This window comes from Conger conger, chromosome 2 (genome assembly GCF_963514075.1).
Source record: "Conger conger chromosome 2, fConCon1.1, whole genome shotgun sequence".
NCBI lineage: Eukaryota > Metazoa > Chordata > Actinopteri > Anguilliformes > Congridae > Conger > Conger conger.
In genome coordinates, this window is record NC_083761.1 from 88,888,036 (window position 1) to 88,911,538 (window position 23,503).

The following is a 23,503-nucleotide window of genomic DNA, read 5'->3' on the forward strand; positions in this document are numbered from 1 at the left end:
CATAGCATCATGTGATCACAGTGTCCACAGGGACACTGCCCATACCTGGCTCCCAACACGGTAAAGAGCAGAAAAACAATCTCAAGTAAGATAATGTGCAAGATTTCCAGAGTGGTTTCTCTAGTGGCAAGTCATTCGCTTGAAAAGGGAAAAAAGGAGTCTCCTAAGGTCAACAAATGTTTCGCTTTTAACAAACCAGGATTACCTTCCAGAGCTATTCCCAAATTCAAATTCTCCACAGACAAATTTAGAGAAGGTAGGAGCTATAGCCAGCTGGACAGCACAGACAGTCGAGCAAAACAGGTTCATGTGGAGAAGCAGGGCAATAATGTCCCATCATGCCTCAGAGCTGAGTCTGAAGAACAAGACTTTTACATTACATTACATTAATGGCATTTGGCAGACGCTCTTATCTAGAGTGATGTACAGTTGATTAGACTAAGCAGGAGACAATCCTCCCCTGGAGGAATCTTTTTTTTTTTTTTTGGCCTTGCTGATTTAAAAAGGCTGGGGGTTCAAATCCCCTTGAGTCATCTGGTATTTCTCCAGTTTTTAAAGTCAAGTTTTAAGCCAGTGGTTTAAAAATGATTTCACTTTCTTGAGAACCCTTGGGAATATGCCATCAGGGCCCGCTGCCTCTGCACTCCGTCATATAGCTTTATTCCTCCACTTTCTTAGCTTACCTTTCCGTACCTCTGGAATGAATTGTGTACACTGCACATCAAGTACAACCATTTTGAACCTGCCCCACTTTTCAATCACAGTTCTGCAATTCAGAAGTTTCACCCAGTCTGCATTACTCAAATTTCATCACTTTTGAAGTTGACACGTCTAAAACTCCTGTACTTGGATGCGTTAAAAAAAAAAAAAAAAAAAAAAAAAAAAAAATCCCAATCCTGGAATGATCACTCCATTACCTCTATACTGCAAATTCTGTCAGGATCAGTACATAACAGCAGATCTAAAACTGACTCCCCTCTTGCAGACAGACTCACTCACTGTGCCGAGGCATGAGCTGGTCGACTTCTGGAATTTCTAGCACATTAAGATTTTCTTTTACACCGAGAGCCACACACCCAGGAACCTATCCCAGCATGCACAGGGACAGCGAGTTGCCCTTATTCAGTTTAAACCCAGGGTAGAGGGGCTGGGTGAAGGTGCTGTGGAAAGTGTGCAGGAGGGTACGTGTGTCAGAGGAGACGCTGTAGAAGGACAGAGTGCCGGCCGGATAGTCCAGGTACACCCCTACTCTGCAGGAAGGGGGGGCAGTAGGTATGTCAGTGGAGATATTTCTGTGAGCGGCAGAGTACTTCTGTTTAGAACAGCACAGACTCCAGGACTTGTCATTGTGTCCAAACTGCATTTCAGCACCCCGTCCTTTCCTGCCAAGCGTTTCATAGGCCACTGCGAGACAGGGCCATTTCCCACCCTTCTCCACCCTCCACTCTGCCTCCCAGTAGCAGCGCTCAGACAGCCCCTCCTGGCACAGCACCTGGTGATACATGCTAAATCGCTTTGGATGATCGGGGTATGGCTGCTCATTCCCCCATGTCACCCTCCTGTTCCCCTCAGACAGAGACAGCTTTCTGTGTACAGAGCTGGGGTCCAGTGTGAGTGCAACAGCATCTGCAGTAAACAGAGGTTAGAGCAGACAGCATCAGTACTAGGATCCAATATGCAGAATAACTCATAATGAAGTTTAAATTACGTCCCTGTCCTTCCAATGCTAGTCAGTGCATGTGCTGTCTCCATGTCACAGGATTCAGGGCAGAGAGACTTACATTTCCTCAGTCCTGGTTTCAGCCTGATCTCTCCTCCATGGTCTACACTGTAGGGACAGAAGGACAAACAGACTGACTGAGGGCGGCCTGTAGCGTAGTGGTAAAGGTATCCGATTCAAGGCCCTAGTGTTGGCATTTCAGGCTGCTAAGGGGACTGCCCCACCTTACATACAATCCTTGATCACTCCCTACTCCCCAGCTAGACCATTCCGGTCTGCCAGCTCTGGTCGCCTTATGGTTCCCTCACTACGAGCACCTGGCGGTCGAGCTGCACGTTCACGCCTGTTTTCTGTTCTGGTTCCTCAGTGGTGGAATGACTTGCCTTTCACTGTCAGGACAGCAGAATCCCTCCCCCTATTTCGACGCAGACTCAAAACACACCTTTTCAAACTCTACCTTAGTCCTCCCTCCTGATTTCCCCTGCCCCCCCCCCCCTTTCTGATATCCCTCTCCTCCTTGTCTACCCAAAAAAAAAAAAAAAAAAAATGGCACTTATGATGACGACTATGTTTAGAACAGCATTCCATGTGTATTTTCCTAGTTATGGATGTGATGCTTTGACTTGTGGTAGAACCTATGCATTTGTAAGTTGCTTTGGATTAAAAGCGTCTGCCAAATGACAAAAATGTAAAAAATGTAAAAAATGGTAAATGACTGGGACAGGCAAGGTTGGTGGTTCTAATCCCGGTGTAGCCACAATAAGATCCGCACAGTGGTTGGACCCTTGAGCAAGGCCCTTAACCCTGCATTTCACAGGATTGTCTCCTGCTTAGTCTAATCAACTGTTTCTTTGTTCTCAAAAAAAAAAAGAAAAAAATTCCTCAGTCCTGGTTTCAGCCTGATCTCTCCTCCATGGTCTACACTGTAGGGACAGAAGGACAAACAGACTGACTGAGGGCGGCCTGTAGTGTAGTGCTTAAGGTACATGACTGGGACAGGCAAGGTTGGTGGTTCTAATCCCGGTGTAGCCCCAATAAGATCCTCACAGTGGTTGGGCCCTTGAACAAGGCCCTTAACCCTGCATTGCTCCAGGGGAGGATTGTCTCCTGCTTAGTCTAATCAACTGTACGTCGCTCTGGATAAGAGCGTCTGCCAAATGCCAATAATGTAAATGTAATGAGAGTCTCAGCTCTGAGCCAATGGGAGTGCTTGCTCTGGACCAATGGGAGAGCTCCACACACTGGCAGGACTAGCTCTGAGCCCTTCCTGTTCCCTACATACTCCCCTCTGTACTTACAGCAGTGTCCAGTCTAGCAGAGAGCACTCTCACTCCTGACTCCCCTGGGTGATTGTAGCCCAGGTCCAGCTCTCAGGTGTGTGTGTGTGTGTCTGTTCTTACAGCAGTGTGTGTGTGTGTGTGTGTGTGTGTATGTGAGTGTGAGTTTGAGTGTGTGTGTACTTACAACAGTGTGTGAGTGTGTGTGTACTTACAGCAGTGTGAGTGTGTCCAGTTTAGCAGCAGACAGCGCTCTCACTCCTGAGTCTCCAGGGTGATTGTAGCTCAGGTCCAGCTCTCTCAGGTGTGAGGCGTTTGAACGCAGAGCTGAAGCCAGAGAATCACAGCCTCTCTCTGTGACTCCACAGCCTGACAGCCTGCAGAGAGGAAAGCAGGAGGTCTAAGGTGCTCATCTAAAGGTGAACCATTAAGTCTCAAATAAATTAGTGTATGATGACTATGTGGCTACACTGCTCACCCCAGTCTCTGCAGTTTACAGTGTGGGTCCTCCAGTCCAGCAGAGAGCGCTCTCACTCCTGAGTCCTGCAGCTCGTTGTCTCTGAGCTCCAGATCACTCAGCTCTGAGTGAGGAGAACGCAGGACTGAGGCCAGAACATGACAGCAGCCCTCTGTGAGGTTACACTCCCTGAGCCTGAGAGAACAGAGACAGACAGACAGACAGACAGACAGACAGAGACACACATAATGTTATTTACTAATATTTTCATACACTGTGCCCTCCAAAAGCATTGCCGTTTTTGTGGTGTATACACAAGAAATTGAAATTCAGATCAAACAAGTAATTCATTATCTAACATTAACAAACTTATACGAGGGCAGCAGCATCGTAGCCTCTGACTCACTTCTCACCTTGCCCTGCAGCTACGTTAGCGAGCTGGCTGGGTTAGGTAGCAACAGAGCCAGCAGCTGTATGTTTTTAAATAAAAAAAGTCATTTATAGAACTATTAATTGAGTTTGAGTAATGTGTTGGATGGTCAAATGGTGCAGGGTAAAATGTGAGTTAAATGAGTTATTCTGGACATGGAACATCACACCTTACCTCAAAGTCTGTAGTTTACAGTTTGTGCTCTTCAGTCCAGCACAGAGCAGCTCCACTCCTGAATCTCGCAGGTTGTTGTTGCTGAGGTCCAGCACTCTGAGGGGGGAGGAGACTGACTGCAGGGCGGAGTCCACGAGCTGAAGAGATTTCTCTGTGAGATTACAGCCCCTGAGTCTGGAGAAAAGCACAACAGTGCATCAGAATCTCAGCCCAGGGTTACTGTGGTTATCCAGGGGAACAACCAAGCAGCTACCACCTCATCCAACAGCAATGACAACAAATGGCCTCTTTTAAAGGAGCAGGAAACAAACGTCTCCTATCACTTATTATATTGTAAAACCTTTCCTGATAATTTCTCGTTTCAAAGAGGACAAGGAGTTTCACAATTCCCTGATATTACATTAATATCCATGAAATATTAGAACGTTGGTGTTATCTATGATAGACCGGGGTTGAGATTTTGATGATAGATTATAGCAGTGAGCTCCAGGTTAATACTTACACAGCCTTCTTGCAGCACTTCACAGCTGGGACCAGTCGCCTTCGCCCCTCCTCTGAGGTGTTGTACCGTTTCAGGTCAAACTCTTCCAGCTCCTTCCCAGACACAAGGAGCAGGTGAGCCAGGGCGGAACAGTGCGCAGGTGAGATCATTTCACCCGACGGACTTTCTGAGCTCAAGTACTCATGGATTTCCTTCATAATTGAATCATCGTTGAGTTCAGACAGACAGTGAAACAGATTGATGCACCTTTCTGGGGAGGGATCTTTCACATTAAAGACCTTGATGTGCTGAACTGTTTTCTGGATGCTCTCAGAGTTGCTTCCAGTCTCTGGCAGTAGACCTGGGAGAAGGCGCTGATTGGAGTCCAGTGAGAGGCCCAGAAGGAATCGGAGGAAGAGGTCCAGGTGTCCATTCTTACTCTCCAAAGCCTTCTTAATAGCTTTCTTGTGCAAATCATGGAGATTGGCTAAAGTCTTTTGACCAAAAAAAGGCTTCAATGCCCTGGAGTTCTTGCTTATGAAGGAATGAATCACATACAAAGCAGCCATGTACTCCTGGAGGCTCAGATGCACAAAGCAGTAGACTTTCTCCTGATGCAGCACTGACTCCTCTTTCAAGATCTCTGTGAACAGCCCAGAGTAGACTGAAGCTTCTTTGACATCAATGCCACATCCTCTCAGGTCCTCTTCATGAAATATTGGTTTGAGCTTTTCTATGCATTGAAAAGCCAGCTGCCCCAGTTTGAGAAAGATTTCTTTAACTGACTCCAGAGGTTTCTGTGGGTCTGTCTCATGGTATTGATATTTGTGATGCTTGATTTTGGCCTGAATGAGCAGGAAGTGTGAGTACATTGAAGTCAGTGATTCAGGGATTTCACCCCTCTCAGTTTCACCCAAAAGTCGCTCCAGAACAGTGGCAGACATCCAGCAGAAGGCTGGTATATGGCACATGATGTGTAGACTCCTGGATTTCTTTATGTGAGAGATAATTCTGTCAGCCTGACTCTGATCTGTTAATCTTTTCTTGAAATACTCTTCTTTCTGTTCATCATTGAACCCTCTAATCTCTGTCACCCTGTCAATGAATTCTGGAGGGATCTGATTGGCTGCTGCTGGTCGGGAGGTGATCCAGAGGAGAGCAGAGGGAAGTAGATTCCCCTTAATGAGGTTGGTCAGTAGCACATCCACTGAGGATTTTTTTCTTACATCAGACAGTATCTTCCGGCTCCAGATTTTGTCTTGACAACTTTCATCCAGACCATCAAAAATGAACAAAACCTTGTCATCTTCAGACTCAATGTTTTCAAACCTTTTCATTTCAGGGTGAACCTCCTGCAGAAGCTCAAGGAGACTATGCTGCTCATCTTGAAATGAGTTCAGGTCCCGAAAAAGAAAGGGAAACATGAACTCAATATCCTGATTAGCTTTTCCTTCTGCCCATTCAAGAATGAACTTCTGCACAGAGACCGTTTTTCCAATACCAGCGATGCCCTTAGTCACCACAGTTCTGATGGGTACGTCTTGTCCAGCTAAGGGTCTAAAGATGTTGTTGCAGTTAATTGCAGTGTCTTGGGTAGACTGTGTCCTGGTTGCTGTTTCAATCTGCCTCACCTCATGTTCATTATTGACCCGTTCACAGTCCCCCTCTGTGATGTAGAGCTCTGTGTAAATACTCTTTAGGGTGCGTTTTCTTGGCTTGGCAACCCCTTCACGTATGCACTCAAACTTCTTCTTCAGACGAGACTTCAGATTCTCCTGAACACTTTTTTCTGCAAAACAAACGGAAATATTTCTGAAGTGTTATGGCCTATAGTATTCTAAACAGTACATCTGTACCTTGTGTACAAAAGGGTATTAGGGCATCTGCTGGTTGTGTACTGAAGGGTGGAGAAAAGCTTTATCATAAGTAAAAGTACATAATGGAAGAAATTTTTAAACCTCTGGCTCCAGGTACCAAACTTAGATACTTGGAAAGTAGAAAATACTGTGTGCATGCGTGTTTGTGCATGTGCATTTCTCTCTGTATCGTACACAATCTCACCCATTGTGCATGGGTGAGATTGCCCCTTTTTTTTTTTTATCCTCGCCCTTTCTCTACCAGGGAGGAACTGTGTCCAACTCAAAACTTAGGATAGATACATTTTAAATGCTGGCTCCAAATTTAGAGTAGCTCTCAGTAGACGTAGTGAATGTAGAGGTTGTTGCTTGCTTTTTCAGTATTCATGATGTTCATCATTCCCGTTATGCTTATGCATCAACCAGAATTATATATATGTTACGAGTAAAAGCAGTTCTACGTTACATCGCTCTTGTATCATCAGAGTGAAAATTACTTACTTGTGTCCTGGTGATTGGAGGTCGGGGCGGAAGCATCAGTCATGGACTGCAGGCAGGTAAACCACAGCGGACACAAAATAATGTGGAAAGAGACTACTATTATTTAATCTAGTTCACAAACAGAGAAGGTGCATGCATTAATACAGGTACAGACTCAGGTGAGCGTGAAGGCCTTACCTGTGCCCCTCCCTGCTGGGTCTCAGACACAGGCTCTGCATTCAAGCTCCTCTCGCGCTTCCTCTCAGGGCTGTAATCACCGGCTGCAGCTGCAGAGCTCAGATCCTCCCTGACAAGGCAAGGACTTCAAATACATTTTCATTTAAAATTATTACAATTATTATTTCCTATTTTTGTCCTGCAGGCCGCAGTGTCTGTAGGTATTCACTCCCAACTGTGCGCTACACCACCTGATTTCATCAATTGCTTCACCTGCTTGGTTCAGATAATAAGCGGAGTAGTTAAATCAGGTGGTGTAGCGCACGGTTGGAATGAATGCCTGCAGACCCTGTGGGCCACAGGACCAGGAGTTGAGTAGAGCTGCCTTAAAGGGTAGATTCTGTAGAGGGTGTGACTGAGAGGGTTGAATGGACACTTACCCACTTTGCAGATTTCTCTCCAGTCTCAAAACGAGGTCATTTTTTGGAATTTTATTTAAGATCTTCAGTGTGACCTCCACCATCTTCTCACCATAGAAACTCTTCATCACCCTGATAACAGCTGTCACACTTTGGCGCTCCAGTCGACCCCTTGGGATGGGTCTACATTCTTTCAGCACCACTCCATTCAGATAAAATGTGAACTTTTCAAATTCTTCTTCTGACAGCTCCTCCAGAATCTCTAAGAGTTGCTCATCCATCAGAGACATATACTCTAAAAACAGGAAATAAGGTGTTAACTCAGTGTGTTCAATTGCTTCATTGCAACAGGGTATAAGAGGAGTTTCAGTATCTAGTCTTGATTCTTGGCTTTTGATTGCTTATGGAGTCTGTTATTGGGTTGACATGAGGACATGAGTTGTGCCAATGAAAGTCAAGGAAGCCATTTTGAGCACCTGAGAAATAAGAAAGACAATCAGAGACATAGGCCAAAGAATAGGCTTACCAAAACAAACTGTTTGAAACATGATTAAGAAGCAAGAGAGCAATGGAGTATGTTTGGGACCATTGCCTTGTTTGGGATGAACTACATCACCCCCACGATGTTTCACCGGGGGGGGGGGGGGTTCTTGGGCTGTTCTTGGGCTTGCTCATTCAAATGTAGGCATGTATCTATTTATATATCAGTGCAAAATAAAGGAGTACCATTTTTCATAATTTAGGAATATAGTATAAACTAGTAGTCTGTATTGTAAATGGTACAAGCGTTTTGCTTAATTTAAGCCATTTCTCAGATCTCTGTACTACTCCCCTCTGGAGTTATAAAGCCTTAAATGGGTACTATTAAGCAAAAATTGGTTGGGATAGCCATATTTCGGATCTGCGTGAAGGGGTTAAAATATTTACAATGAATCCACCCGTTTTGAGTCGGACTCTTCACACAAGCCACATCCTGTGCAAATAACCGCTCTGCTCCGACCCTGCATCTTATTTCACATTATAAAATGGGTCGTTTCGATCCTGAAAGCCGATTGGCTAAGACCGACATTTTACCATGACGGTACAAATCAGAATGTTTGTAAAAAGAGGTCGCTTCCAGGCGGCCACTCAGTCGCAGAACGTTACTTCAACATCGACTGAACCAGGGCGTCGTAGAAACAGTTAGCTAGTCAACAATGGCGAAATCGGGTTGTGTTTGGGACTGCAATGCCAAATGTAATCTGGTACACAGTGGATTGGGGTTTTTCCGATTCTTAAAAGGGAGGATAACCCAGATCCTACAGTCCGTTTACAGGGCGGGCTCAGCTGCTTGGCAGTCAATGACAGCGAAACAGAGACGCCCTACATGAGTTTCAAAAGTGTCAGAGGAAAAAGAAAACTGGAACTTCTAATTGTGTCCATCACAAACGTTGTTGGCAGCTAACATTAGCCAATAAACACCAGATGCTCATCGTCACCCGTACAGAGAAACACTGGGATGATAACTTCAGAAACATGAAACATTAAATCCGACCTTACCTGTTGTAAAACTAGTTAGGTAGCTACCTAGTTTTGGTGGTAACGTTACAGTAATAGGGTTTCCAATAGCGCTAGCTAGTTTGCACTGGATATTCATGTTAATGATGTTGGCTAGCTAATGTTAGCTACAATGTTAGGGGGGTGCTGGCAGATAACATTAACATTAAATTAGCGAGATATATAAAATGTCATTCTCTAGCGCTTTTCTAGACACTCAAAGCCCCTTACAGTGATGAGGGGGAAACTCGCCTCAACCACCAACAATGTGCAGCACCCACCTGGGTGATGCCCGGCTGCCATTTAGCAGCAGAACGCTCACCACACACCAGCTGAAGTGGAGAGGGAGAGATTTTTAGCCAATTAAATCTGGGGATGATTAAGTGGCAGGCTTGAAAGAGCCAGGGTTGGGAATTTAGCCAGGACACCAGGGAACCCCCTACTCTTGGTGAAGAGTGTCATGGGATCTGGTAAATGGTTGGCATTTATATAGCGTCTTTATCCAAAGCGCTGTACAATTGATGCTTCTCATTCACCCATTCACCCGCACACTCACACACCGACGGCGGTTGGCTGCCATGCAAGGCACCGACCAGCTCGTCAGGAGCATTTGGTTGTTAGGTGTCTTGCTCAGGGAGACTTCGACACAGCCCGGGCGGGGGATCGAACCGTTAACCCTCCGACTGCTCTTACTGCCTGAGCCATGTCAGATCTTTAATAACCACAGCGAGTCAGGACCTCGTCGTATAAATAATGTAAATAAAACTATTTCGTTCATTTCTCTCTTATTACTTTTATATTCCAACACTGAGTTGGTTAAACGACACAGAAAACACTGCCTGCTGTTCATATTCCTCAACATCAGTAGGCAGAAGAGCCGTTAGCCACCCGGCAGTAAGTCAGTTGCTGACGTCATGCTGGCTTGTCCTATACAGTAACAGTAAATCAAACGGCCAGCTTACAAGCAATATAACTCCAGCTCCGTGAAGCTAACAACAATTAGACTTCCGGTACAGAACTTATTCATTTTTCTTCTTTTTTTTTTTAAACGTAACGTTAAATAATTTGAAGGTAGATAGACCTGTAAACCAGCTTGTTATTGCAAATATTTAATCAGGCAATCAATTAATCAACAACTAAATGCATAAAGGCATGCAGTCTATGGTGTATAGCAATGCATGCCCATACCACGCTGTAAATATAGCAACAATTGCTGGGAACATGATTTCACAGAAATGACTGTACAATGCTAAAGATATGAGTAGATAGAGTAAATGTATGCCCCCTTTTATTTGGTAACAATTTATAGTTTTTGAACAATTAGCTATGCAATCAGCTGGTTGTGAACCGACAGTGTACAACAATGCAGCAACAAGTGCTGGCAAACAGGTTTTACAGAAATGTGTGTACAATCTTATATTTTCTGCAATTACATCAATTATATCCACATAGCTGCCACACGCATTTGCCTGTTTTCACACGCACATGCAAATGCGTGTCTCACGCCTAAAGCGTGAGAATTGGCAGCTATGTATTCAACTGTATTATTATTATTTTTTAAATAAACGAGAAAATAGCAGTTCACAAATCAACTTTTACTTTGATACATGCTAACCGGAAGCCTCCGATTGTTGGCATCACTCCGTCCGTTATTTTGCGGTTCTCCTCAGGCTAAACAAATTGAACATTTTTTTTACAGTTGCTGTACAATTAATGGCAGCATCAAATTAAACGTAAATAAAGCCAGCTAGCTAGACTAGATGCGGCCATAAAGTAACAAAGTAACGTTAACAATGCTAATTTGCGGCCTACATTATCTGGCGGAAGAATAGTTGCTTGATAAAAAATAATGATTTAGAAAATTAAGAAATATTCTGTCATCCATTAATTGTTTACAAACGTTGTGACCATTTTATAAAAGCAATACGGCACTTGAGGCAATGGTTTTGCCGCCACTCCGCATGAGCACAGGTAGCCTACGTTTAGCGCTACTGGCGCAGGAGTAAGCAGAGCAGGGAGCACAGCGAAGAAAGACCGCCTCGCTAATTAGCTACTTACCTTTTTTAAATAGAGCTGTAGTCCGATACTTCCAGATCAGCGTCTAGCCTGTATGAAACAAACTAAAGCCCATTTAGAGTTTATCCGCATTATGAATGTCGAACCATTGAACCAGATCTTGGTCTTTCTAGATATTGATAAATTCGGCAGTCATGGTATCCGCGCTAAAGAGACTGATAATTTGTTTACCAAACATATCTTTTAGAACAAAGTACGCGCCCAAATTCAAACAGGATGACATGACTTCCATAGTCCCCTCCCCCAAGGAAAGGCGCCTTTTTAAGGTGTGACGTCCAGGTGTGTTAAAACATGAATACACCTTGTCGAATGAGGGGACATAACAGGCGGAGGCAAGTAGGTAGGGTTGCCACATTTGATTTGTGAAAAACCGGGACATTTGACGCGCGAGACGGGGCGTTAAACCATATTTGCAAATATACTATGTTAACAGTTGTAGGACTCCCTATTGCCTCTCTTACCTCTATTTGTCCGGACGTAGGTGCACTATATTGCAACCAGAGGAGGAATGAGGGAGATATAATTTACAGTGAGACACAAGACCGTTGCAGTTTTAAGCACTCAAGGGTGCGTTTATTCATAAAAAGGAGGCTCAAACAAAAATAAAAAACATAGGTTCTTCCCCTCTTCTGAGGGTATTAAGGCACCTATGCATTTTATAAAATGAATAAAAAATAAATCAGAAGTATTAGGCGATTACCTCTAGGCTAGGAGCTAGCTGAACTTTCCGATGGTGGAGTCGTTGAAGTGAATGCACGCGCCAGACTGACAGCCCGTGCAGCAGTTGCTAGGTGATAAGGTAAGCTTTCGTATTTCTGCTACCAATTAGATAGAAATATAGGCATATGGCCAATCGTCTGTGTTTTACTCATTTTTACCTGTTTACAGACACGGGATTGGATGTCTAAACATAAAGAGGAAAAAACAGAATAGCAGTAGAAGTATTTGGTTTGATTTGGAACTCTGACATTTAGTAGTACAAAAAAACCTGTTCTATCGTAATTAGTTGTAAGTCGCGGCGGCCAATTTCACATAAATCGATGTTTATGTAAAAATATTTTAGGTTTTCAGCTTAATTATGTGGAACATTGCTATTGTTTGAGGGTTTCTGTTCCCAAAGGGAGTCGTTTACCTCATATGCTATTGGGGGTTTTGGCCTGATATGTTTAATTCCCTTCTGTTACTCTGTAAATAGTAGCTACTGTCTTCTGTGAAAAGTGCTATACAAAAATAAATTAAATTGAAGATTGCCCAATGTTTTGACTGGTTTCCTCACTTCTTTGAGGAGTACATAACGGGGATATGCTGACCATGGGAGGGGATGGTGTCCAGGGGATTTATAGGATTATGCTCTGTTGTTTTTACCTCTAATCTGTAGATTTTATTTTCATAAGCGTCTTCCTAACTCATACAATGTGTCTCTTGTGGGTGTTGGACACAGGAGCAATGTGTGTAGGGTGAATGGTTCAAGTAGTACCCTCCTACTCTTTCCTCTACATTACATTACAGTCATCTGGCAGACTCTCTTACCCAGAGCGACGTACAATAAAGTGCAAATCAAACCCTGGGATTGGATCAAGTAGGCAAGTCAACATTACATTACATTATTGGCATTTCGCAGACGCTCTTATCCAGAGCGACATACAGTTGATTAGACTAAGCAGGAGACAATCCTCCCCTGGAGCAATGCAGGGTTAAGGGCCTTGCTCAAGGGCCCAACGGCTGTGTGGATCTTATTGTGGCTCCACCAGGATTAGAACCACCGACCTTGCATGTCCCAGTCATGTACCTTAACCACTACGCTACAGGCCGCCCTACACTTTCCACTTCATATTAATTATTTTACTCAACTTTAACACATGGGTCACTTATGCACTTCTAACACAAACTTATCAGCAGTAAATCATTGAAAATATACAGACATACTAAACATTTGATTAATATTGATTAAAATGTATGTTGCATTCTTTCCATTCTTTGCTCTTATTTCAACAGTTTTCACTGGTTTCTTGCGTTTTCATAAGCTCAGCTCATAAGCCCCCCCCCAGCTGGCTGCTTTATTCAACTCCGGTTACATATGGGTTCACTGTGTAATTCTAGCACAATTTAGCAGTTAATCAGTTTGAAACTATACAGGGTACATATCATACTTTAATATGGATATATTAATACACTTTTAGCACACATCATCGAGAGTTTTGGAGGAACCAGCCTGCTCATCAAGGTGGAGTCTGATTTTGACTTGTGATTGTTTATCATGCTTTTAGGAGGGATATCTTTTGTTCTGTGAATTTTCCCCTACAGCATGTAAAAGACTGAGAATTTTTTCCCTTGTTGAAATTACGTCCCTGTCCTTCCAATGCTCGTCAGTGGATGTGCTGTCTCCATTTCACAGGATTCAGGGCAGAGAGACTTTTCCTCAGTCCTGGTTTCAGCCTGCTCTCTCCTCCATGGTCTACACTGTAGGGACAGAAAGACAAACAGACTGCCTGTAGTGTAGTGGTTAAGGTAAATGACTGGGACAGGCAAGGTTGGTGGTTCGAATCCCAGTGTAGCCACAATAAGATCCGCACAGTGGTTGGGCCCTTGAACAAGGCCCTTAACCCTGCATTGCTCCAGGGGAGGATTGTCTCCTGCTTAGTCTAATCAACTGTAAGTCGCTCTGGATAAGAGCTTATGCCAAATGCCAATAATGTAAATGTAATGAGAGTCTCAGCTCTGAGCCAATGGGAGTGCTTGCTCTGGACCAATGGGAGAGCTCCACACACTGGCAGGACTAGCTCTGAGCCCTTCCTGTTCCCTACATACTCCCCTCTGTACTTACAGCAGTGTCCAGTCTAGCAGAGAGCACTCTCACTCCTGACTCCCCTGGGTGATTGTAGCCCAGGTGTGAGTGTGTGTGTTTACTTACAGCAGTGTGAGTGTGAGTGTGAGTGTGAGTGTGAGTGTGAGTGTGAGTGTGTGTGTGTGTGTGTGTGTGTGTGTGTGTGTGTGTGTGTGTACTTACAACAGTGTGTGAGTGTGTGTGTACTTACAGCAGTGTGAGTGTGTCCAGTTTAGCAGCAGACAGCGCTCTCACTCCTGAGTCTCCAGGGTGATTGTAGCTCAGGTCCAGCTCTCTCAGGTGTGAGGCGTTTGAACGCAGAGCTGAAGCCAGAGAATCACAGCCTCTCTCTGTGACTCCACAGCCTGACAGCCTGCAGAGAGGAAAGCAGGAGGTCTAAGGTGCTCATCTAAAGGTGAACCATTAAAAGTCTCAAATAAATTAGTGTATGATGACTATGTGGCTACACTGCTCACCCCAGTCTCTGCAGTTTACAGTGTGGGTCCTCCAGTCCAGCAGAGAGCGCTCTCACTCCTGAGTCCTGCAGCTTGTTGTCTCTGAGCTCCAGATCTCTCAGCTCTGAGTGAGGAGAACGCAGGACTGAGGCCAGAACATCACAGCAGCCCTCTGTGAGGTTACACTCCCTGAGCCTGAGAGAACAGAGACAGACAGACAGACAGACAGACAGACAGACAGACAGACAGACAGAGACACACATAATGTTATTTACTAATATTTTCATACACTGTGCCCTCCAAAAGAATTGCCATTTTTGTGGTGTATACACAAGAAATTGAAATTCAGATCAAACAAGTCATTCATTATCTAACATTAACAAACTTAGACGAGGGCGGCAGCATCGTAGCCTCTGACTCACTTCTCACCTTGTCCTGCAGCTACGTTAGAGAGCTGGCTGGGTTAGGTAGCAACAGAGCCAGCAGCTACGTTAGAGAGCTGGCTGGGTTAGGTAGCAACAGAGCCAGCAGCTACGTTAGAGAGCTGGCTGGGTTAGGTAGCAACAGAGCCAGCAGCTACGTTAGAGAGCTGGCTGGGTTAGGTAGCAACAGAGCCAGCAGCTACGTTAGAGAGCTGGCTGGGTTAGGTAGCAACAGAGCCAGCAGCTACGTTAGAGAGCTGGCTGGGTTAGGTAGCAACAGAGCCAGCAGCTACGTTAGAGAGCTGGCTAGGTTAGGTAGCAACAGAGCCAGCAGCTACGTTAGAGAGCTGGCTGGGTTAGGTAGCAACAGAGCCAGCAGCTACGTTAGACAGCTGGCTGGGTTAGGTAGCAACAGAGTCAGCAGCTACGTTAAGAGCTGGCTGGGTTAGGTAGCAACAGAGCCAGCAGCTGCGTGTATTTAAATAAAGAAGTCATTTATAGAACTATTAATTGAGTTTGAGTAATGTGTTGGATGGTCAAATGGTGAAGGGTAAAATGTGAGTTAAATGAGTTAATCTGGACTTGGAACATCACACCTTACCTCAAAGTCTGTAGTTTACAGTTTGTGCTCTTCAGTCCAGCACAGAGCAGCTCCACTCCTGAATCTCCCAGGTTGTTGTTGCTGAGGTCCAGCTCTCTGAGGGGGGAGGAGACTGACTGCAGGGCGGAGCCCACGAGCTGAAGAGATTTCTCTGTGAGATTACAGCCACTAAGTCTGGAGAAAAGCACAACAGTGCATCAGAATCTCAGCCCAGGGTTACGGTTTAATACCTTGTTTTCTATCGGACAACCAACCGTCTCCTATCACTTATTATGGGATGTTATCGGTCAGCAAAATGTTGGTGGCTGGTGGATGCACAATGGGATGTTTACATACCAGCAGAATATTGACCACAACTACCTCCAAATATAATGCAAGTTGAATTTGATTAATCTGATTTATTTTAGACCAAATATATCACGAATATTGATAAATGTTATTGATTGATGCTAAACATGAACAGTGTTATCTATGATAGACCGGGGTTGAGATTTCGATGGTAGATTATAGCAGTGAGCTCCAGGTTAATACTTACACAGCCTTCTGGAAGCACCTCACAGCTGGGACCAGTCGTCTTCGCCCCTCCTCTGAGGTGTTGTACCCTCTCAGGTTAAAGGTATCAAACGCCTTTTCCGATCTGAGGAGTGTATAGGCCAGGATGGAGCAGTGCGCAGGTAAGAACTTTTGACTGGAATGCTCCAACTTTTCGGTTTCCATCAGAATTGAATCATCATTGAGTTCAGACAAACAATGAAACAGATTGATGCATCTTTCTGGAGAGGGATCTTCCTCTTTAAAGTCCTTGATGTGCTGAACTGTTTTCTGGATGCTCTCGGAGTTGCTTCCAGTCTGTGGCCGTAGACCTGGGAGAAGGCGCTGATTGGAGTCCAGTGAGAGGCCCAGAAGGAATCGGAGGAAGAGGTCCAGATGTCCATTCTCACTTTCCAAAGCCTTCTTAATAGCTTTCTTGTGCAAATCATGGAGTGGCGCTAAAGTCTTTAGACCAAAAAAATTCTTCAATGCCCTGAAGTTCTTGCTGATGAAGGAATGAATCACATACAAAGCAGCCATGTACTCCTGGAGGCTCAGATGCACAAAGCAGTAGACTTTCTTCTGATGCAGCACAGGCTCCTCTTTAAAGATCTCTGTGCACACCCCAGAGTACACAGAAGCTTCTGTGACATCAATGCCACACTCTTGCAGGTCCTCCTCATAAAACATCAGATTGCCCTTCTTCAGGTGTTGAAAAGCTAGCTGCCCCAGTTTTAGGAGGATTTCTTTCTCTGACTTCTCAGATCTGTCCTCATATTTCTCATTCTTGAAGTCTGACTGAATGAGCAGGAAATGTGTGTACATTTCAGTCAGAGTTTTAGGGATTATTTCCCTGTCAGTTCCACCCAAAAGTCTTCCCAGAACAGCGGCAGACATCCAGCAGAAGACTGGTATATGGCACATGATGTGCAGACTCCTGGATGTCTTTATGTGTGAGATAATTCTACCAGCCAGATTCTGATCTGCGTATCTTTTCCTAAAATACTCCTCTCTCTGTGCATCATTGAACCCTCTGACCTCTGTCAGTCGGTGGATGCATTTTGGAGGGATCTGATTGGCTGCTGCTGGTCGGGAGGTGATCCAGAGGAGAGCATAGGGAAGTAGATTCCCCTTAATGAAGTTGGTCAGTAGCACATCCACTGGGGATGTCTTCCTTGCTTCAGACAGGATCTTATTGTGTCTGAAATTCAAGGGATGTTTGCTTTCATCCAGACCATCAAAGATGAAGAAAACCTTGTAATTTTCAGGCTCAATGTTTTCAAACTCTTTCCTTCCAGGGTGAACGACGTGCAGAAGCTCATGGAGACTGTGCTGCTCATGAAGTAAGTTCAGCTCCCGAAAAGGAAGGACAAACATGAAATCAATATCCTCATTAGCTTTTCCTTCCACCCAGTCAAGAATGAACTTCTGCACAGAGACCGTTTTTCCAATACCAGCGATGCCCTTGGTCATTACAGTTTTGATGGGTCTGCCTTGTCCAGCTAAGGGTCTAAAGATGTTGTTGCATTTAATTGCAGTGTCTTGTGTAGGCTGTGTCCTGGTTGCTGTTTCAATCTGCCACACCTCGTGTTCATTATTGACCCGTTCACAGTCCCCCTCTGTGATGTAGAGCTCTGTGTAAATGCTCTTGAGGAGGGCATGTTTTCCTGGCTTGGCAACCCCTTCATATATGCACTCATACTTCTGCTTCAGAATCAACTTCAGGTTCTTCTGGACACGTTGAGCACATTGGTCTGTAAAAACAGTCATTTAGACATTCATACGAGAAGCTGTTGCAGGACTCTCAATTATATTGTTTTGCAACCAGTCATAAATAGTGTAAAAATAAGTTACTTTTTTCTGTGTCCAGGTCCTGGTGATTGGAGCTCAGGGGTACATCAACAGTCAGGGACTGCTGAGAAATAAATACAACAGATAAAGCACACCTGCCACTGAAGAATACAGAATCTAAAATAAGAAATGAGCAAAGAAAGAACATGAAGCATTAAGGTGAGTGAATATAAAACACAAAGCATTAAGGTGAGTGAATATAAAACACAAAGCATTAAGGTGAGTGAATATAAAACACAAAGCATTAAGGTGAGTGAATATAAAACACAAAGCATTATGGTGAGTGAGTGAATACAAGTATAGACTCAGGTGAGCGTGAAGACCTTACCTGTGCCCCTCCCTGCTGGGTCTCAGACACAGGCTCTGCATTCAAGCTCCTCTCGCGCTTCCTCTCAGGGCTGTAATCACCGGCTGCAGCTGCAGAGCTCAGATCCTCCCTGACATTCAAGGACTTTGTCGTTGCTAGGAAACAGAAGCTCTCAAGGTCCGATCTCCAATCAGTTGTAAAACAATTCCAGGAAGTGAAAAGATCCCACGAAAGTAAAGTCTGCAGAAAATTTGACTTTATTGTAGCACACGTGCACAAAAGCCAGTTCAAATCCTCAGATTTCCAACCTTGAATAATAGACAAAACCTTATTTTTATGCACAATCCTTATCTCAGTACAACCAATAGCTTTCTTAAAAACCATCATATGACCTGGCTACGTTGCAGATGTTTACTTTTCAGTCCTGAAACCACTGTGGCGAGTTTTCCCCTTGATTCTCAAAACAAAGAAAGATCATTTTCCATACATTTTGTGCTATAGGCTGTGTCGTCTAATAAACTTAAGTTTTTAACATGAAAAACATATGAAACACGGTGCTATTCACTATATAGTGTTTTCCAGAACTTTCTACGACCTATAGATCAGTTTTGGTGATTTCCACCTCATATTCATCATTTCACTTAGCTTTGGATTATTACATGTGGGCCACCTATGCATTTCTAATAACAATATTCATCAGTAAAAAGTCATAAAGGAGTACACAGATGTACTGAGCATCAGTCAAATCAAAATCATAGAAATTATATGATAGACATCAAATGAAAATAAAAGTAAGTCATAGAAAGTATAGGTAAACTGAACAGCAGTGACATCATAGAAGATATACATTAATCATCAAAGAAATTATGGAATATATATTACTACACATCTACTCACTACTTTATTCTAAGTGACTAAACATAATTCTTTAATCTTGCAGTCTTTGCTCTCCTATCGACAGTGTACACTGTGGTTTCTTGCGTTTTCATAAGCTTGGTTATAAACAGGTTCTAGGTTCATTCAATTTAATAAAAACAGCATACATATGATATATGGATTATATGTTGTGTATACATATATATTGATACACTCTTAGCCTACATTTTCGAAAGCGTTGGAGGAACCAGCTTGTTCATTAGGGCAGAGTCTGATTTTGATTTGTACTTTTTGGGGGGGGGGGTCTCCTGCTCTGTGAATTTTCCCTACAACTTCAAATACATTTTCATTTAAAATTATTACAATTATTATTTCCTATTTTTGTCCTGCAGGCCGCAGTGTCTGTAGGTATTCACTCCCAACTGTGCGCTACACCACCTGATTTCATCAATTGCTTCACCTGCTTGGTTCAGATAATAAGTGGATCAGGAGTTAAATCAGGTGGTGTAGCGCACGGTTGGAGTGAATGCCTGCAGACCCTGTGGGCCACAGGACCAGGAGTTGAGTAGAGCTGCCTTAAAGGGTAGATTCTTTAGAGGGTGTGACTGAGAGGGTTAAATGGACACTTAACCACTTTCCAGATTTCTCTCCAGTCTCTCAACAAGGTCATTTCTCGAAATTTTCTTTAAGATCTCCAGTGTGACCTGCACCATCTTGTTACCATAGGAACTCTTCATCAAGGTGACGACACCTGTCACACCTTGGTCCTCCAGTCGAACCTGTGGGATGGGTCTACATCCTTCCAGCACCTCTTCATTCAGATACAACTTCAACTTTAAAAATTCTTCTTTTGTCAGGTCCTCCAGAATCTCCAAGACCTGGCCAGCCATCAGAGACACCTACTCTTGATTCTTGGCTTTTGATTGCTTATGGAGTCTGTTATTGGGTTGACATGAGGACCTGAGTTGTGCCAATGAAAGTCAAGGAAGCCATTATGAGCACCTGAGAAATAAGAAAGACAATCAGATACATAGGCCAAAGAATAGGCTTACCAACTGTTTGAATGGTAAATGGCAGGCATTTATATAGCTCCTTTATCCAAAGCGCTGTACAATTGATGCTTCTCCATTCACTCATTCATACACACACTCACACACCAACGGCGATTGGCTGCCATGCAATGCCCCGACCAGCTCGTCAGGAGCATTTGGGGGTTAGGTGTCTTGCTCAGGGACACTTTGACACAGCCCGGGTGGGGGATCGAACCGGCAACCCTCCAACTGCCAGACGACTGCTCTTACTGCCTGAGCCATGTCGCCCCGACATTGAAACATGATTAAGAAGCAAGAGAGCACTGGAGTACGTTTGGGACCATTGCCTTGTTGTGGGATGAAGCAACGTCCAATGAGTTTGGAGGCACTTGAGTTGAGCAGTGGAAACATCCCTCTGTACATTTCAGAATTCATTCTGCTGCCCTATTCTGTGCAGCAGCACATGCCAGAACTATATCACCCCCACCATGTTTCACCAGTGGGGGGGGCTTTGGTTCTTGGGCTGTTCTTGGGCTTGCTCATTCAAATGTAGGCATGTATCTATTTATATCTCAGTGCAAAATAAAGGAGTACCATTTTTCATAATTTAGGAATATAGTATAAACTAGTAGTCTGTATTGTAAATGGTACAAGTGTTGTGCTTAATTTAAGCCATTTCTCAGATCTCTGCACTACTCCCCTCTGGAGTGATAAAGCATTAAATGGGTACTATTACATTACTATTACTATTTACAATGACCGACATTTTACCATGACGGTACAAATCAGAATGTTCGTAAAAAGAGGTCGCTTTCGCTAACTCAGAACGTTACTTCAACATCGTCTGAACCAGAGCGTCGTAGAAACAGTTAGCTAGTTAACAATGGTGAAATCTGGTTGTTTGGGACTGCAATGCCAAATGTAATCTGCCACACAGTGGATTGGGCTTTTTCCGATTCTTAAAAGGGAGGATAACCCAGATGCTACAGTCCGTTTTCCGGAGCGGGCTCAGCTGCTTGGCCACATGAATTAGGTTTGAAAGAGCCAGGGCTGGGAATTTAGCCAGGACACCGGGGAACCCACTACTCTTGGCGAAGTGTCATGGGATCTTTAATAACCACAGCGAGTCAGGACCTCGTCGTATAAATAATATAAATAAAACAATTTCGTTAATTTCTCTTATATTACATTTATATTCCAACACTGACTTGGTTAAATGACACAGAAAACACTGCCTGCTATTCATATTCCTCAACATCAGTAGGCAGCAGAGCCGTTAGCCACCCGGAAGTAAGTTAGTTGCTGTTGTGACGTCATGTTGGCTTGTCCAGTAACAGTAAATCAAACGGCCTGCTTACAAGCAATATAACTCCAGCTCCGTGAAGCTAACAACAATTAGACTTCCTGTACAGAACTTCCTGTCTAAAATTCATGATTTTTCTTCTCCTTTTTTAAACGTAACGATAAATAATTAGAAGGTAGGTGGACCTGTAAACCAGCTTGTTAATGCAAGTATTTAATCAGGTAATCAATTCATCAGCAACTAAATGCATAAAGGCATGCAGTCTACAGTCTATAGCAATGACTGTACAATGCTAAAGATAGGAGTTGATAGAGTAAATGTATACCCCCTTTTATTTGGTAACAATTTATAGTTTTTAAACAATTAGCTATGCAATCAGCTGGTTGTGAAGTGACAATGTGTAACAATGCAGCAACAAGTGCTGGCAAACAGGTTTTACAGAAATGCAAGTACAATCTATTTTTTCTCCCAATTTGTTTGCCAATTTTGATTTAATTAGAGTTAGTGTTAGATACACCGTTCACACCCGCCTCCTGGCAGGCCGAGGAAGAGCGACACGCCTTCTTCAAGACGTCTCATCTCTTGCTCGTGTCCGTGATTCCAAGGCGCCCGAGGTGCTTTATTGCGCGGCGATCATCTAACCCTGCCAAGTCCCTCTCTCTGGAGCGGCGAGCCAATTATGCTGCTCGACGTGAATCGAACGCCGGTGTGCAACTGCAGTTTCTGTTTCACTAAACCGGTCTAAACCTGTTGCGCCACTGCCTCCCTAAATGCGCGTAGTCTTATATTTTCTGCAATCACAATTATATCCAACTATTAATTTTAAAAAATAAACGACAAAATTACAGTTTATTAATCATTTTATTCATAACGATGCTCATCTGCGGCCTACATTATCTTTTTTTTTAATTAAAAGATATTATTTAGGCCTTTTCCAGCTTTATTGGACAGTATATAGTATAGAGAGAGACAGGAAGAATGGGAGCGAGAGAGAGGGGAAGACATGCGACAAATGTCGGACGGTCGGATTCGAACCGCCGACTTCGCGGCTCGCAATGAGCATGCGGTCAGTGCTCTACAGGCTGCGACACCCTACACGACCTACATTATCTGGGTGGAAGAATAGTTGCTTGATAAAAATAATGATTTCGAAAATTAAGAAATATTCTGTCATCCATTAATTGTTTACAAAAAACGCTACTGGCGCAGGAGTAAGCAGAGCAGGGAGATGAGGGAGGACAGTCAGCACAGCGAAGAAAGACCGCCTCGACAATTAGGCTACTTACCTTTTTTTAATAGAGCTGTAGTCCGATACTTCCAGATCAGCGTCTAGCCTGTATGAAACAAACTAAAGCCCATTTAGAGTTTATCCGCATTATGAATGTCGAACTATTGAACCAGATCTTGGTCTTTCTAGATATTGATAAATTCGGCAGTCATGGTATCCGCGCTAAAGAAGTAATCGGAGAATTTGTATACCAAACATATATTTTAGAACAAAGTGCGTCACCAATTCGAGTTCAAACAGGATGAAATAACTTCAGGAAGTGTGATGTGTTTTTTGTATAGTCTATGGTCCCCTCCCCCAATGAAAGGTGCCTTTTAAATGTGTGGCGTCGAGATGTGTTGAAAAGAAACCACCCACACAGTAGTGTTTCCATAAAACATGAATACAACTTGTCGAATGAGGGGACATAACAGGCGGAGGGCAAGTAGGTAGGGTTGCCACATTTGATTTGTGAAAATCCGGGACATTTGACGCGCGACGCGGGGCGTTAAACCATATTTGCAAATATACTATGTTAACAGTTGTAGGACTATTGCCTCTCTTACCTCTTATTGCCTCGCGGCGGCCAATTTAACATAAATCGATGTTTATGTAAACATATTTTAGGCTTTCAGCTTAATTTTGTGGAACATCGTTTGAGGGTTTTTGTTCTCAAAGGGAGTCGTTTACCTCATGTGCTATTGGGGGTTTTGGGCTGATATGTTGAATTCCCTTCTGTTACTCTGTAAATAGTAGCTACTGTCTTCTGTGAAAAGTGCTATACAAAAATAAATTAAATTGAAGATTGCACAATGTTACGACTGGTTTCCTCACTTCTTTGAGGAGAACATAACAGGGATATGCTGACCATGGGAGGAGATGGTGTCCAGGGGATTTATAGGATTGTGCTCTGTTGTTTTTACCTCTAATCTGTAGATTTTATTTTCATAAG

The 23,503-nt window shown here is 43.7% G+C and overlaps 2 protein-coding genes across 3 annotated transcripts; both read right to left on the reverse strand.

The window, feature by feature from the left end:
* Positions 1-481: 481 nt before the first annotated feature.
* LOC133121977 (protein NLRC3-like) lies at positions 482-7,573 on the reverse strand. The gene is made up of 9 exons (XM_061231597.1): positions 7,493-7,573; positions 7,074-7,182; positions 6,897-6,942; positions 4,561-6,328; positions 4,059-4,232; positions 3,476-3,649; positions 3,213-3,374; positions 1,782-1,828; positions 482-1,626 (listed from the first exon to the last, which is right to left on the reverse strand). Exons 3-9 carry the CDS (start codon positions 6,937-6,939, stop codon positions 1,085-1,087), a joined length of 2,910 nt encoding a protein of 969 aa, XP_061087581.1. The 5' UTR covers positions 6,940-6,942; positions 7,074-7,182; positions 7,493-7,573; the 3' UTR covers positions 482-1,084.
* A 4,055-nt stretch (positions 7,574-11,628) lies between these two features.
* Positions 11,629-22,877, reverse strand: LOC133121978 (NACHT, LRR and PYD domains-containing protein 12-like). Of its 2 annotated transcripts, none has more exons than XM_061231599.1 (8): positions 22,571-22,877; positions 18,096-19,952; positions 17,771-17,828; positions 15,921-17,670; positions 15,386-15,559; positions 14,384-14,557; positions 14,119-14,280; positions 11,629-13,543 (listed from the first exon to the last, which is right to left on the reverse strand). In XM_061231599.1, exons 2-8 carry the CDS (start codon positions 18,459-18,461, stop codon positions 13,450-13,452), a joined length of 2,778 nt encoding a protein of 925 aa, XP_061087583.1. In that variant the 5' UTR covers positions 18,462-19,952; positions 22,571-22,877; the 3' UTR covers positions 11,629-13,449. The 2 variants fall into 2 exon arrangements, with proteins under 2 accessions (XP_061087583.1, XP_061087582.1); XM_061231598.1 differs by having other exon boundaries at positions 17,771-17,831; positions 22,571-22,876.
* Between the last annotated feature and the right edge of the window lie 626 nt (positions 22,878-23,503).

Bases quoted from the DNA above. Each gene is read 5' to 3' on its own strand.
- LOC133121977 (XM_061231597.1), bottom strand. From the start codon at position 6,939: ATGACTGATGCTTCCGCCCCGACCTCCAATCACCAGGACACAA. The intron at 3,650-4,058 runs GTAAGGTGTGAT...CTGTTCTCTCAG, and splicing joins TGTAAACTACAGACTTTGAG to GCTCAGGGAGTGTAACCTCA. The intron at 3,375-3,475 runs GTGAGCAGTGTA...TCCTCTCTGCAG, and splicing joins TGTAAACTGCAGAGACTGGG to GCTGTCAGGCTGTGGAGTCA.
- LOC133121978 (XM_061231598.1), bottom strand. From the start codon at position 18,461: ATGATGGTTTTTAAGAAAGCTATTGGTTGTACTGAGATAAGGATTGTG. The intron at 17,832-18,095 runs GTAAGGTCTTCA...TTTATTTCTCAG, and splicing joins CCCAGCAGGGAGGGGCACAG to CAGTCCCTGACTGTTGATGT. The intron at 17,671-17,770 runs GTAACTTATTTT...CTGTTTTTACAG, and splicing joins GGACCTGGACACAGAAAAAA to ACCAATGTGCTCAACGTGTC.